General features: G+C 39.4%; 1 protein-coding gene across 2 annotated transcripts; it reads left to right on the plus strand.

The window, feature by feature from the left end:
- Positions 1 to 2,337: 2,337 nt before the first annotated feature.
- On the plus strand, positions 2,338 to 13,513 carry znf513a (zinc finger protein 513a). 2 transcript variants are annotated; one of them, XM_063495920.2, is made up of 5 exons: positions 2,338 to 2,445; positions 3,194 to 3,303; positions 6,514 to 6,648; positions 10,279 to 11,040; positions 11,157 to 13,513. In XM_063495920.2, exons 2-5 carry the CDS (start codon positions 3,264 to 3,266, stop codon positions 12,107 to 12,109), a joined length of 1,890 nt encoding a protein of 629 aa, XP_063351990.1. In that variant the 5' UTR covers positions 2,338 to 2,445; positions 3,194 to 3,263; the 3' UTR covers positions 12,110 to 13,513. The 2 variants fall into 2 exon arrangements, with proteins under 2 accessions (XP_063351990.1, XP_063351991.1); XM_063495921.1 differs by lacking the exon at positions 2,338 to 2,445 and adding an exon at positions 2,555 to 2,606.
- Positions 13,514 to 14,335: the final 822 nt, after the last annotated feature.

Here is a 14,335-nt window from a genome sequence, read left to right on the forward strand (position 1 = left end):
TTAGAATTTCTGTTGATGGGGAAGTACTCAAATGTACTCTCTATTCTTTTTTTCTCTCGGTTAACCTAGATTTAAGTCCCATTTAAGTCTACAGGCCTTTGATCCAGCTTCCTGGAGAAACTGAGAGATTGATTGACCTACTTTGTATTGTACTTTATATCCTAATGTTTTACTACTGCTTTTATCCGTAACAGACAGCGTATCCGTGTGTCTTTGCACAGATAAAGCTCCAAACTGCACAGTTTCTAGCCTCCTCAGACCTCCCAATAATGTTTAGTTGTCACATAACTATTCCTAAAAGCTCTGTTTGATGCCAGTCGCATAGTAGCTGTCAGCCTTTGGCCAGTGGACTTAACTTTATGGTATTAAGTAGGATCTGTGATCATTTTGTAACCAGACATAATTTTCTTTTTAAGTACTGTAAAATAATTCAATATACACACAATATATACACAAGAACTACAACTACAACAATCCATTGAGGTCAGCCGGAAATTATTTTCGGAACGGAAGCGTCTAAGGACGAGAGATGTGCAGCCTTTACAATGGAGTGTGGAGTCAAGATTCATCCCGCAAGGAATAAAACATCCGGCATGCGCCTGGGTTTTCAAAATAAAGGCAGAGGGCTAAAAGCTCTTCACCGTTTTACGTGCTGCAGTTTGAAATTTAACCAGACCAGTAAATTAATAATAACAATAAAGATAAAGTGATAAAATGTCAGAAAAGTAAAAGGTAAATCGACGTAACACAGACCACAAAGAACAAGAAACAAATTAATATTATGAATTATTGTTTTTTGGGGTTTTTTTTTTGTTTGTTTTTTTTTTTGTTTTTTTTTACAAAACTGCTTTAAGGTGAGATAGCTTTGAAAAGTACAAAACAAAGATGGTCTCAAGCTGACCTCTTTAACCATTCGCTGCTCGGCCATTGCACTCCAGCTTGTATCTTATCAATACACCAGGTTAACAGAAGGCTAGAAATTACAAGAAATATCTGAGCTTTTTATTCCTACAATGACAGGATCGCGTATTTCTGGGGTGACAATGTATGAAAAAAGACACAAGAAGTCACTGAATAGTTTCACAGGTATGAAAAATAGATTAATTATATGCTATTACCTTTTCTTCAATCACTTTTGACATCAATGGGACATTTTTATATGCAAGGGCAAAAATGCTCACCACCTTAACCATCAAAGTAAAATGCCACATGAGGTTATATTCTGGGATGTCTCCAGCAAAGATTCTCCGGACTTACATACTAAAGGACCACTTGCACTGAAGCTTTTAATCACAACACAACACTTTACAAAAAAAACAATTGACCTATATGTATGTTTGCCTATATTTCCCAGAACTTTATGGCTTAGTTTATTTTTAGAATATATATATATATATATATATATATATATATATATATATATATATATATATATGTATATATGTATATATATATATATATATATATATATATATATATATATATATTTTTTTTTTTTATTTATTTATTTTTTTTTTTTAAATGTATAAAAATCTATTGTTTCACCAACAAGCTGATTCCCAAAGATGGCTGTGAATTTGGTAAATCTTAGCATGGAGTGCAGTGCATCCTTAAAAAACTTGAGGAAACCGGAGAAGTGAAAGACAAAAGGAGAAGTTTAAGGCCTTTAAAAGCTCCCTACAGCAGATAATCAGTGAATGAAAGTGTATCCTTAAAGGGGGGGGGGGGGGGAACGCTCTACTACATAGAAACAGCTCAAATTAAATGTATGTGGTTACAACTGTACTGTAAACTGTAGAACCTTGTTATATTGTTATTTTCACTGTAGAGGATGTGCAGATATTAAGGGTGCGCAAGTATTACTACTACAGATCTCAACAATGTTGAAACAGTATGGGATCATCTTGATACAGAATGGAGTAAAAGGCAGCCAACATCCAATGAAGATCTTTGGATGTCCTTAAAGAAGCCTGGGGAACTATTCCTGAAGACAAGTTAAAGAAACGTTAAAGAAAAGTTTGCCTAAGAGAGTTCAGGTTGTAAAGTCTAAAGGTGGTCATATTTAAATGTGACTCCAAAGCTCTGTCTTTACCTTATATAATGTATTTGCATGTATCCTATTTTCCAAGCAAAAATAAAAAAGGCCCGTATATACGAGCGTTTGTGGCGAAAGAAGTTTTATTATTAAGCGGAGATGCCGCTTTTATTCTGAAAGACGTAAGTCGGAAGTGTCTTTGTTGTTGCTACCGCTGGATCACAGGCGAATCAGAAAATCAATTAAGTTATGAAAAATACCATTAATTGCCTTTCTTTGTCACCGCAGCTCATGAAGAAATGGCGGATCTCCAGACGTTGGACATTTAGGGAAAAACACTTGACACCTAATGGCGTTTTAACCGACGGTAACAACCATCTCAGTCGACAGGAATATTTACGTTTTTTTAGGTAAGTTAGCTCGAAAGCTAACTAGTGAAGTTGACATTAGCTGCCCAGCTAATTTAGCTGAACGTTACCATGCTTAGCTCCCGGCTAATACTAAGTAAAGATGGCACTTGTCAATCATACTACGCGCTGACGAGGACGAGCTTTGATTAGACACTCGTAAGGTTGTGCACCGCCAGTTTTCTCAGATCTTACTGTCATTTCTTGTTGTATACTGACATTTACCAGCTTCATGCAACACACGGGCATGTTTGAACTTAATTTGTTACCTGACTGAATGGTTTCCTCTGTCGGGTTTCAGCACCAGAGCTAATGGGCTAGCCATTTTGTTTAAGTAGCTTGGTGGTCTTTACTTATTTACTGTTTACATGCACCAGCTCAAACCCCGATTCACCAGTGTCCTGCCAGTGTTGGTTATCTTTACGAGAATTTGATAATGCCACCGTAACTGAATAAAGTGCTGATTTAGATTACGTTAATATCAATGTAATGTCCCCCCAGCTGGTGTTATTAAAATACATAAAAATAAATCCTGATCCAAACCATTATTGTTTTCTTATGCCCATGATTCGTCACACTTTATGAAATTTGGCCTGTTAGTTTTTGCATGTTAATGGTATTCTCCTGTTATGTTAATTATATTTTGTATAGGTTTGTACGTGTTTTTAGTTATATCCCTCGATTAACGTGGTACGGTAACGTTGTACTTGAATCTGTAGAAATGCTGAGAAATACTTTCCAAATATTCCAGGCAAGAATGAGCTGATAGTTGTGGAAGTCTGCAAGAGGACATTGCAAACAGGAGAGCGGCTGACTGGAAGATGCCAAGAAAAAAACAACAGAATCCACAGCCAGTGAAGTGTAGGTATTCAGAGATGTTTTTTAATGTTGGGAACTTGATGCAGACCTGAGCCACAGTCCTAGAATTATTTGTCACTCAGCACCAGGTGTGTCAAGGATTAGCCCGACAAAGACTCTAGTCAGGCCCACTGGGTAGCTTTGGAAAATGTGAAGGAGGTTCACATTTGTTTTCTTGTACAGTAAGCATAAGAAAACAATGAAATTTTCTGTGAACTAACAAGAACTTTATATTTTATCATTTGAGACAATCGGGACAATGAACTATCAGATTTTTTTCTGTAATTTTACACATTTAGTACATAGTTTCACTGGGCCAGCCCACTTAATATCAAAGTAAATTGCATGTGGACCACAATGTAAAATGAGTTTGACATCCCTCCTCCACACTGACTGTAACTTTAGCATTTTAAATGAAATCTATGTCTATGTGTCTTGATCATTTATTTATTTATTTTTTACATTTATCCTCTTTTACTGCTCACCTCTGAGTTTTTAAGGAATTGAAAAGTTTCATACTGACAGACGGTGCTGTAACAAATGTCAGTATTAGTATGAATGTTGAAGTTGCTTCTCCCATTGATGTAGTGCTATTTTGTGTTTTTAGAATAAGATATTTCGAGTTATTTAATGGTAGAAAATTTTGCCTCTCTGTGTCTTATTCTGAGCACTAGCTGAATTAGCATGAAACAAACTCATATGTTAGCAGTTGGATGCATTAGAAAGAGTTTAAACTGTAACATAAACTTGATGCCACCAGCATTAACCTTTCTCTTAACAACATAACATAACGTAAGTAGTTATTCTAATTGATGTTGCAGGTTACCTTTGTTGTTTTTTTTATAGAAAAGAAGTGGCAAGTCTATAGAATGGAGAAAGCGCCAACCTGTAGTTATGCAGTTGCCATGTTGTAGTTATACATAGGGCTGCTTAATTATGGCAAAACTCATACTCTCATTCACATTGGTTAATAATGACGCTGTGATTATTTAACACAATCTATCCCAATTTTTTAAACTTTTAAAAAGGAAAAAGGTACGTCTTTTCAATCAAGTGGATTTCTGAGGAAAAAAACCCAAATAAATAAATACCAAATAAATAAATGTGAAATGAACTGTCTGACAACCTGGTGGGAGTGAGTTTGAGTTTTGTTTTTTGCTTTGAAGGATTAAACATAAGGGGAAAAGATGAAGCAAAATGATAATTTTATCCTGAGGGCATGGATTTGATAGCTGGTAGAAGCCAAAATTATTACTGAACTTCAAATGTGATTAATTGCACAGTCCTAATTATACAGCAATTTTTTTAACTTTCACGTGGCTTTCTTCCACAGGCTAGTATTTTGATTTACTTGACCAGAGCACCATAAGGAGATGTTTTATTATCCACCTATTCATTTAAAATGTAAAAGTAGAATCATCCCACACAGTTACCATACATTATTGTTTATGTGCCAAATGCAAAAATGGCCAGTAGATGGTAGCAAGATGCTGGTACAGGAGAGTTACCAAAATGGGCTGTTGAGCTTGATGCCCTACAAGTGGCCTGATTCTAGTTTTCTGAAGAGTGACAGCTGTGCGATGGCAGTTTGGATTCCATCAAATTCAAAAAAACAAGTTAAAATTTCACACATCATTACTTGTAACTGTAGTACAAAAAAACCTCCATCTGTTTGCTTGCAGATATTTTTGTTGTTGTTGTAGGGTAGAAAAATTCTGATTTTCTGCTTTTGGCTTTTAAAGCCATATTTAAATAGATACTACACTCTATTGCCAAAAAATATTTGATTGCCTGTCTTCACGTCCATATGGACTTGAGTGACATCCCGTTCTTAATCCATAGGGTTTAATATGATGTCGGCCCACCCTTTGCAGCTGTAACAGCTTCAACTCCTCTGATAGACTTTCTAAAAGGTTTAGGAGTGTTTATGGGAATTTTTGACAATTCTTGCAGAAACACATTTGTGAGGTCAGACACTAATATTGGACATTAAGGCCTGGCTTGCTGGCCTCTCTGTCCATGTTTTCTATTGGGTTGAGGTCAGGACTCCGTGTAGGCCATTTAAGTTCTTCCCCACCGAACTTGCTCATCCATGTTTTTATGGGGCTTGCTTTGGTGCACTGTTGTGCAGTCATGTTGGAACAGGAAGGGGCCATCTCCAAACTGTTCCCCAAAGTTTGGAGGGTGAAATTGTCCAAAATTTCTCGGTTTGCTTAAGCATTAAGAGTTCCTTTCACTGGAACTAAGGAGCCGACCAACTCCTAAAAAACACCCCCACACCATAATCCCCCCTCCACTAAACTTTACACTTGGCACAGTGCAGTTTAACAGGTACCGTTCTCCTGGTAACTGCCAATAACAGACTCGTCCATTGGATTGCCAGACAGAAAAGCATGATTCGTCACTCCCAAGAACATGTCTCGACTGCTCTGCGGTTCAGTTGTAGCGTGCTTTACACCACTGCATCCCCCGCTTTGCATTACACTTGGTGATGTCGGCCATGGAACCCCACACTTTGAATCCATTTTTGATCTAATCTGAAGGCCACATGAAGTTTGGAGGTTTGTAATGTTTGGCTCTGAAAAAAGTTAGCGACCTCTGTGCACTTTGCACCTCAGCATCTGTTGCTGTTGGTCCCAATTGCTTCCAATTTGTTATAATATGACTAACAGCTGACTGTGGAATATTTACTAGCGAGGAAACTTCACGACAGGTGGCATCCTATCACGATATCACACTGGAATTCACTGAGCTCCTGAGAGCGACCCATTCTTTCACAAATGTTTGTAAAAGGAGTTTGCATGCCTAGGTGTTGATTGTAAACACCTGTGGCCATGGAAGTGATTGAAACAACTCAATTAAATTATTTGGATAGGTGAATGAATACTTTTGGCAATATAGTGTATCATGCTTTTATAAATGCTCAAAACTAGCATCCCCAAAACCAAATAATAAAGTTAGATTTACTAAAAGAGGGAAATATCACTCCCTGATTGATTTAAGGCAGTATTCTTACCATAAACCTTTTTCGGCTAGGCTCTTGTTCATAGTGAGTGAGAGATCATGATTGTCATGGGATGTTTAGATAAAAAAGTGTAGACAGCTCAACTTTGTAATGGAACAAAATATAAATGAAAAATATCTATGTAAAATATAATTTAATTGTAAGGAAGTGATGTTAGTGATTAAATGTTTGATTCTCTGTGACTGTAGTGGATTCTGAAGATGATGTAGCCATTGAAGCCCCAGAAAACCTCCCCTTAGACACAGACTTCCTTCTAGGACAAGACCTTGAGTTTGATGATCCTGATCAGGACAACAAGATTCTAGGCCTGGAAAAGTTCTCAGGTTTGTAAACCATTTTTTATGAATAAATCTAAAGTTTATAATCCTCACTAGGGCTGTGCGATATGACCAAAATCTCATATCCCGATATAAGACATCTATCGTCCCGATAACGATATAAATCACAAAAATTTTACATTTTCTTAAAGTTCTGTGAATCTCGGGCAGCTCGACTTGTGTGAAGTGTTTCCAGCTGGGCATCGTGTACCCGGAGTCGAGTGTTTTAACCGATGCATGAAACGATACATTTTTAGACATAAGTTGTAACGGCCGCCGTTTTCTTTGTATTTATTACACGGCGTGCTGCGGGGAAAAGCCTGTTCTAACATTTGAGTCTAAGGTTTATTTTTTAGCACCTGACGGCTCTTTTTTGCTTCTCATCTGTAAACACTGCATACTCTTTCACGTGATTCAGTTTATTTTGAAAAGTCTCAACAGGATCTTGAGCTTTATTCTGAAAGGTTTATGTGGAAAATAAACAAGCGGACACGGATGTTTTACCGTTGTTGTTGCTAACGACAACGCATAACAACAGGCGCTTGTCCGTCTGTAGTGTGGTTATATTAAATATAAGAGAAAGAGAGAACTTTAACAAATTAATATAGCCACTACAGTGACCATCAAAACGGTGAAAAAATATTGCCATAAACAGTTTATTTTGCGACACCACAAAACAAACGATAGCGTAAAATGAAACGATAGATATTTTTATATCGTCATCCAATATATATCGTTATATCGAACAGCCCTAATCCTCACTGTTGTATTCCTGCTTGTTGTGTAGATACCTGTGGTTTCTGTGGTTGGTAACATCACTGCAGCTGTATCTGCACACAGTGCAACCAAATAAACTCATGGTGATTTAATAAAGAAGTAAAAACATAATGTAACCACAGGGTATTTTATGATGCACAAGGAGTTGGTATAGTTCAGGTTCATCTCAGTATTGCTGAGATGGTTGTTTTAAATAGAAACAAAAAAGGCATTACCTTAGACTGGCCTAATGGTGCACAGTACACCTACAGGGGCCAATATGGGTTGTAGTATTAGTGGCTCATTCCAAATCGATCGGTGTATTTGTTTTTTAGATTTTTTTTTTCAACCTTAAATAAACCACATTTCTTGTGATTATTTCACAATAAAAGCCCCCGGGTGTTTAATACAAAGCAGAGGCAGTCACTTAAACAAGGTCTGATGCAGCACAGGGGGAGCGTGAACATGAAACCCTCAAGGCTTTCTCAGTTAAAGAAAATGCAAACAGCAGTGATCCAAAATACTCTTTATTGTTACCATCCTCAGCACTTTTATATTGTGTATGGTGCCTCATTAAAATAAGTATAAAACAGATAAAATGTAGAGTAGAAATAAAATGTGCAATGCTTTTATTTAAAGGTTAGCAGCAGCGATCATAGTGCACAATACAATATAAGCCTCCCACCACACCACAAAACAAAAAACTACTTTGTAGTGAGTTGCAGTAATTGTTAGTTAAAAGTACATTAAACAGATCATGCAGAGTAAATAAAAACCTTGGTTTCCTTTCAGAAAAATCTTAGTGATTAATGATAGACGGTATGTAAAATGAATGTAGTTTGCAGGTCGAAAAAGTGAAGCCAATGCCATAAAACTTGCATTCTTTGTAACAGCCAGCAGGGGGTGCTCTTTTGGTTGTAATAAAAGGCTTCTGTTTGTATTGAAGTCTGTGGGAAAATATCCCTTGTATCACCCCCAGTAAACACTTTTCTGATGACTTTAAAGTAATAAGTTCATTTTCTAAATTCTGATCATTATTAGAGTCAGAAAGGACGATGAGCTAGTCGATGCTCATTGGCTAATAAAGTGCCATTCACCAGTCGTTAGCCAATGATAGTGCTGTGCCGAAATGCGAACGTGTTCTCAAAAGGCAACAAGGCTGAACTGTCTGTGCACCAGCATCCTTCGCTGTATCTGCTCATCTATTTATCTTCTAATTTTTGCTCTTTTAGTGACTTTTACTTTTCTACTTGTGTAGTTTTTTAAAAATTCATTATTTATTAAGATCTTAGTGCACATTTCATATAATTAGACTACTGATTAAACACTAAATGGACTGGATGATCACACACAGCTTGGTCTTCATAGTGTATTTCAGCAGCGGAGCAGTGTGAAGCAGATTTGTTTCGAAACAATTGATTATATAAACGTAACATGGAAATAGCATATTAAATAGAATCAGCCATCTGTTTTTTTTCCGTGTGCCGGGGTCACAGGTTTGTACAGTTTGTCAGTAATGAAGTGTTGTCCCACAATGAATCAGTAAGAGAATGGGAGCTATCAGCTCACATTTCCCAGCATGCCTCTTTGTCAGAGTGATCTGAAAAATGGAAAAGTAGAGAAAGGAACTGAGACACCATTATTATATGGGGTCATAAAAATAGGACTATTACCATCAAGGACACCATTATAAAAGGGCATTTATTCATCATCATCATCATCATCATCGTCATCTGCTGCAGCCTCTGCTCCCACTACCCCACTGCCATTATCGTTTCCCCCCTCATCATCATCATCATCATCATCATCATCATCATCATCTACCCTCATCATCATTATCATCATCATCAGAAGCAGCAGCCTCGCCATTATAGTCATCATCATTATCATTAGGCTCGGTAATCATCCACGAGGGGTTTCCATGGGCCAGGATAAAAGGGCAGCCTCAGCTCTCGCCTCTCTCGCACTTCGTCTCAGCCTCACTGACGGAAGGTGGTCTCCTGGCCTTCTCGCTTTCCGACGTATCAGACGAAGCCGCAGAGCGCTCTGCCCCGAAGCTTTTCTTTCTGCCCTTCTGGAAACAATATCTCTCTCCTTTTTCTTTTTTTTCCTTTGATGTCTGAATATTCTCAGATGATATTTACAACATCTTAAAATGCACTTAACCTTGCAGCTCTGTGAGTATGAAGTGTTTTCATGAGATTCACTACTTCCCTCAGTTTGATGTGTTTTGAGCATGTCTTCTTTTCAGTCACTGCTGGTTTGTGCCGTGTTTAAATTGTGTCCATTAGTTCTGAGTGATTAAGTGAGTTGACGGTGGGTTGGTGCCTTCAGATGTCCTTACGCTTCCTTTGTATCAATCCCCAGCAGTATAAAAAGAACTTCATTCATTTTTTTTTCCTTTATGTTGAAATAAGTTTATTGGAGCGTGTCGTATTTTAGGACGAAAGTCAGTTGCATATTATATTGGCGTTTTTTCCTGTGACACTTTCAGTCACGGCACATTTCTAAACTTAAGGGATTAAGTTTTGTGAATAATAATTCATTTTGTGTTGACGTATTTCACCTTTAATTATATGTTTATTTCATGATTCCTTATGAAATTGGATTTCTGTAAAAGTCATGCTCTCTTTTGAGCCAGCATGCCTGAATAATACAGATTAATAACAGATACCCGAGGATAGAACTGTACTATGTTCATTTTCTGTCTTCTCTTTTCTTCTTCTGTAGTTACTCTTTCCTTAGATTTCTTAAGCTCAGTCATATTACCCGTTTAATTAGAGTTGCATACTGAGTAATACAGGCAGTGCTGCAAATGTAAACGTAAGCACAGCTCTGAGAGCTGCCTAATCAAATATTTCGGTTGTCTTCCCTGCACAGAAGTTGCTGCCGAGATCGGTTTCTCCGTGTATCCTCTGGGTGATGAGAGTTCTGCTTACAGCCAGCTGAGCATGGAAAGTGAAACGGACAACTCGCGCAGCACGACGGACAATGGGAGGGAAGATGAAGGCAGAGCGACCCAGTCTGAGCCCAGTTTCCCTCCTTACCTGTCCTGCAGGGGCTGCGGACAGCTCCGCGATGAACCTCTGGGACCTGGCATTGACCTCGTTGGCCCGTACTGCCTTAGGTGTTGCAAAGCCTCTCGGGAAGCTAAGAGTACGGACTTCTGCTCACCTTTTGGAAGCATCAGCGGTATCCGCTCAGGTTCTAATATGCAGCTTGATTGTGAAGGGGTGGGAAATGGGATGGGTGACAAGGCGCTGACAGCCGAGGACAAATCGGCTAAAATGCACTCGTGTCATCTCTGCGGATTCTCCTCGCGTTACGCTAACCACGTGAAGCGTCACATGAAGACGCACAATGGGGAGAAGCCTTTTAACTGCCCACTGTGCACGTACGCCTCGGCTCAGCTGGTGAACCTCCAGAGACACCTTCGCATTCACACGGGGGAAAAACCTTACAAATGTGACAGCTGCACTTTTGCCTGCAGCTCTCTCGGCAACCTCAAGAGGCACCAGCGCATGCACGTACCCTGTGTGGGGGTGGGGCAGGACGCACCGTCACGACCCACCAGTGGCCAGAACAGTCTGAAGAGGCAAGGGACCGGGCAGAGAGAAGAGGTTTCTGGTGCTGCAGGCAAAGGTGTGTCTCATTTCTTTTACTTTAGTTGCCCAGTGCTGATGCATGAAAGCTCATTTTGATGTATTTAAATCATCTTTGATGCCTAATAACTGTCTAATCTGATTGTGAAATTACAGAGGTTGCACGGCCAACGTCAAACCTGACTTTGGCAGGCCAGAACAGCGACTACCTGTCAGCCTTTGATAGCCTAAAGGGAGCATCTCCGCCCCCCATAGCAGCTTCCAATCCAGCTCCGGGTCATCAACCTCCACCCTTGCTGGAGACGACAGGCAGCAGCGGAAGCAGAGCATCAAGAGGGGGTGTAGCAGACAGTAGCGGCCTCCCACCGTCACTTTTCCCTTTTACCTGCCGGCTGTGTGGCATCGTCCTGGAAGACGAGGACGGCTCCTCGGCCCAGATTTGTGCCAAGTGTACCCTCGAAATGCTGACTAAAGACTCCTCGTCATCTCCCAACAGCCCCGGCGAGCGCAGCGACAAGGTTTACACGTGCGCCGCCTGCCCCTTTCTCACACACTACCCTAACCACTTGGCACGCCACATGAAAACTCACAGCGGCGAGAAACCGTACAAGTGCCCACAGTGCGATTACGCCTCAGCACACTTCGACAACCTCAAGCGGCACCACAGAGTGCACACCGGCGAGAAACCATACAAGTGCCATTTGTGCGATTACGCGTGCGGGAATCTGGCCAACCTAAAGCGCCATCAGCGGGTGCACTCTGGCGCCAAGCCCTTCCAGTGCGCCGTGTGCAGTTACAGCTGCAACCAGAGCATGAACCTGAAGCGGCACATGCTCCGGCACACCGGGGAGAAGCCCTATAAATGTCAAGAGTGCGGCTACACCACGGGCCACTGGGACAACTACAAGAGACACCAGAAGAAGCACGGCCTGGCCACAGACGGCTGGGTGAAAGTGCCGATGACGGGCAACAATGAAGAGCAGGAAGTGAGGAAAGGGATGGGAGTTGGGCTTCAAACTCACAGGAAGGAAGCAGGGGTCGATATGCAGTACATGCCAAGGGAGGGGAGTCAGACAATACACTCATGCTACAAACTTGAGATTGTATAAATTCTAACTCAGCAAAACTAAGCTACCAGCAAGTTGTCCTTTGATTTCCACAGAGCCTTTATATTGTTTTGGTGTGTGTCCGTCTTTCAGTGTTTTGTCAGATGTCTTCTGAGGCTGCTAATTGTTCGTTTGTAGGATCTCACACAATATGATAATGTGTTGATGTCTTTTAGTCCTTTTTTGTGGGGTTTTTTTTTCATGTCAAGACAAAGGGACTTCTTTTTCTGTGGAAGTCCACTCCCTGTCTAATTCTGTATGTTAACACACAGTAGGCTAACTGTAAAAATATTCCTCTCACACTGTAATACATATCTGATTGTTCGTTCTGACGAGGACACTACCAAATATTCCTTGTTACATGGAACTGATGCAACTATTTGCCTGGACTTTTAAAGCTGCACTGTGTAGTCTTTGAAATGTTTTCATGATGAAGTTATTTGAATGTTCAAGATTGTGTTTTTCACATCTTACATCATTAGAAGACAGACGTTATTTTGACATGTGTTCTGTTTTTCTACTTTTCCCAAACTACACAGTGCAGCTTTAAGCAGAGATGAGTCCTTGAGCGGGCTATACTGTGCTTTGTTTGCTTTCAGCAACAAGCTCTGCCTTCGGTTTGATGTACTGATGTACTACTATAAAAGTGCTATTTAATAGTACTGAAACACTTAACTCATCCCTCTGATTTGGTGCTAAAATGCTTAGATTATGGTAAAGAACAGATTAGAATAGAATTTTATTCTAAAACTGGACTCAAAATCATGTAGAAAGTTCATCTTCAGTCTGTATGCGGTAAAATAAAAAGCACAATCTTACACACACAGCTGCATTTTCCAAGTTTGGGATTAAGGTTAAAAAAATACAAGTGAAAATGAAATGTATGAGCATGCTGTTCAATTATTTATTTTATTTGCCCCAAAAACTTGTATTACATTGACATATCAGTTATTTCTGATTTAAATGATTTCACTGTTTTCAAAAGGTTCTTCTTTTTTAGAGGAAGACCACTTAATCACCTCACTTGTGATTACTGTTTACTGTGAATTTTTTTTATTGTTTTGAGAAAAAAAAGATGACACTGTTAGCAAGCATGTGAGTGTGTATTGGTTGTTTTCTTTTTCTAATGTGGCTCTTATACACTGCTAGAAGTGCATACTTTATAGAGTCTTATTTTGAATGTGTGGTGTGTTATTTACTTGCCATGGGAATAATAACTGTGATTTCAGATTTACTCTTTGTGAATGACTGTTTTATGCAAGTGAGATGTTTGACAGGTCGCCAACTTGCCGTGTCATGATGGAGCATTGTACCTTTAGATTAGTGATGACATCCCGCAAGTGGCCATTTGTGTCTTTATGCAGTGTCTCATAAATGCCTTAAGTGAGGAACTTTTGAAATAAACACATGGAATTCATTTCATTGAATGTCAGATGTCAGACTTCTGATTTTTACTCAGCTCTTTGTGACCTTTTCACACACAGGCATCTACATTCCTAAAGACAAAGGGACAAAATAACAAAATAACCAAACATAATCTGGTTTGAGAATGTTGTATATGTTCACTGATTGGTAACCAGTAAACACATCCCGATGATCCAGAGTTTATTTCCACAGAAGGATAAGATAAACCAACAGGTTTATATTGGTTTGACTGTGTTTAGAAACAAATGTATTTATAAAATCCTATCAACAGACCATTACTGGATATAATATACTGGTTGGGAAGAAATATAGATAAACTAATCTAATCTGCATCTGATCAAAGGTGAAATATGTTTATAAGAGATGGACATGGTCAACAACAATACTTAGGTAGGCATTTAAACAATGATGAGCTGTTGCTAGGGGCTCCAAAGTGTGCCAAGAAAATATCCCCGATACCATTACACCACCACCAGCAGCATAAACCACTGATACAAGGCAGGATAGATCCATGCTTTTATGTGGTTCTGACCCTATCATCTGAATGTTGCAGCAGAAGTTGAGTCCTCACACCAGACGATCTTCTGTTGTCCAATTTTGGTGAGTCAGTGTGAATTGTTGCTCAGTTTTCTATTTTTAGCTGACAGTAGTGGCTCCCTGTGTGGTCTTCTGCTGCTGGAGCCCATCTACATCAAGGTTCATCATGTTGTCCGCTCAAAGATGCTCTTCTGCATATGCTGGTTGTAATAAGTGGTTATCGAGTTACTGTTGCATTCCTATTAGCTTGAAGCAGTCTGGTCATTC

The sequence above is a fragment of the Pelmatolapia mariae genome, linkage group LG15 (assembly GCF_036321145.2).
Source record: "Pelmatolapia mariae isolate MD_Pm_ZW linkage group LG15, Pm_UMD_F_2, whole genome shotgun sequence".
NCBI lineage: Eukaryota > Metazoa > Chordata > Actinopteri > Cichliformes > Cichlidae > Pelmatolapia > Pelmatolapia mariae.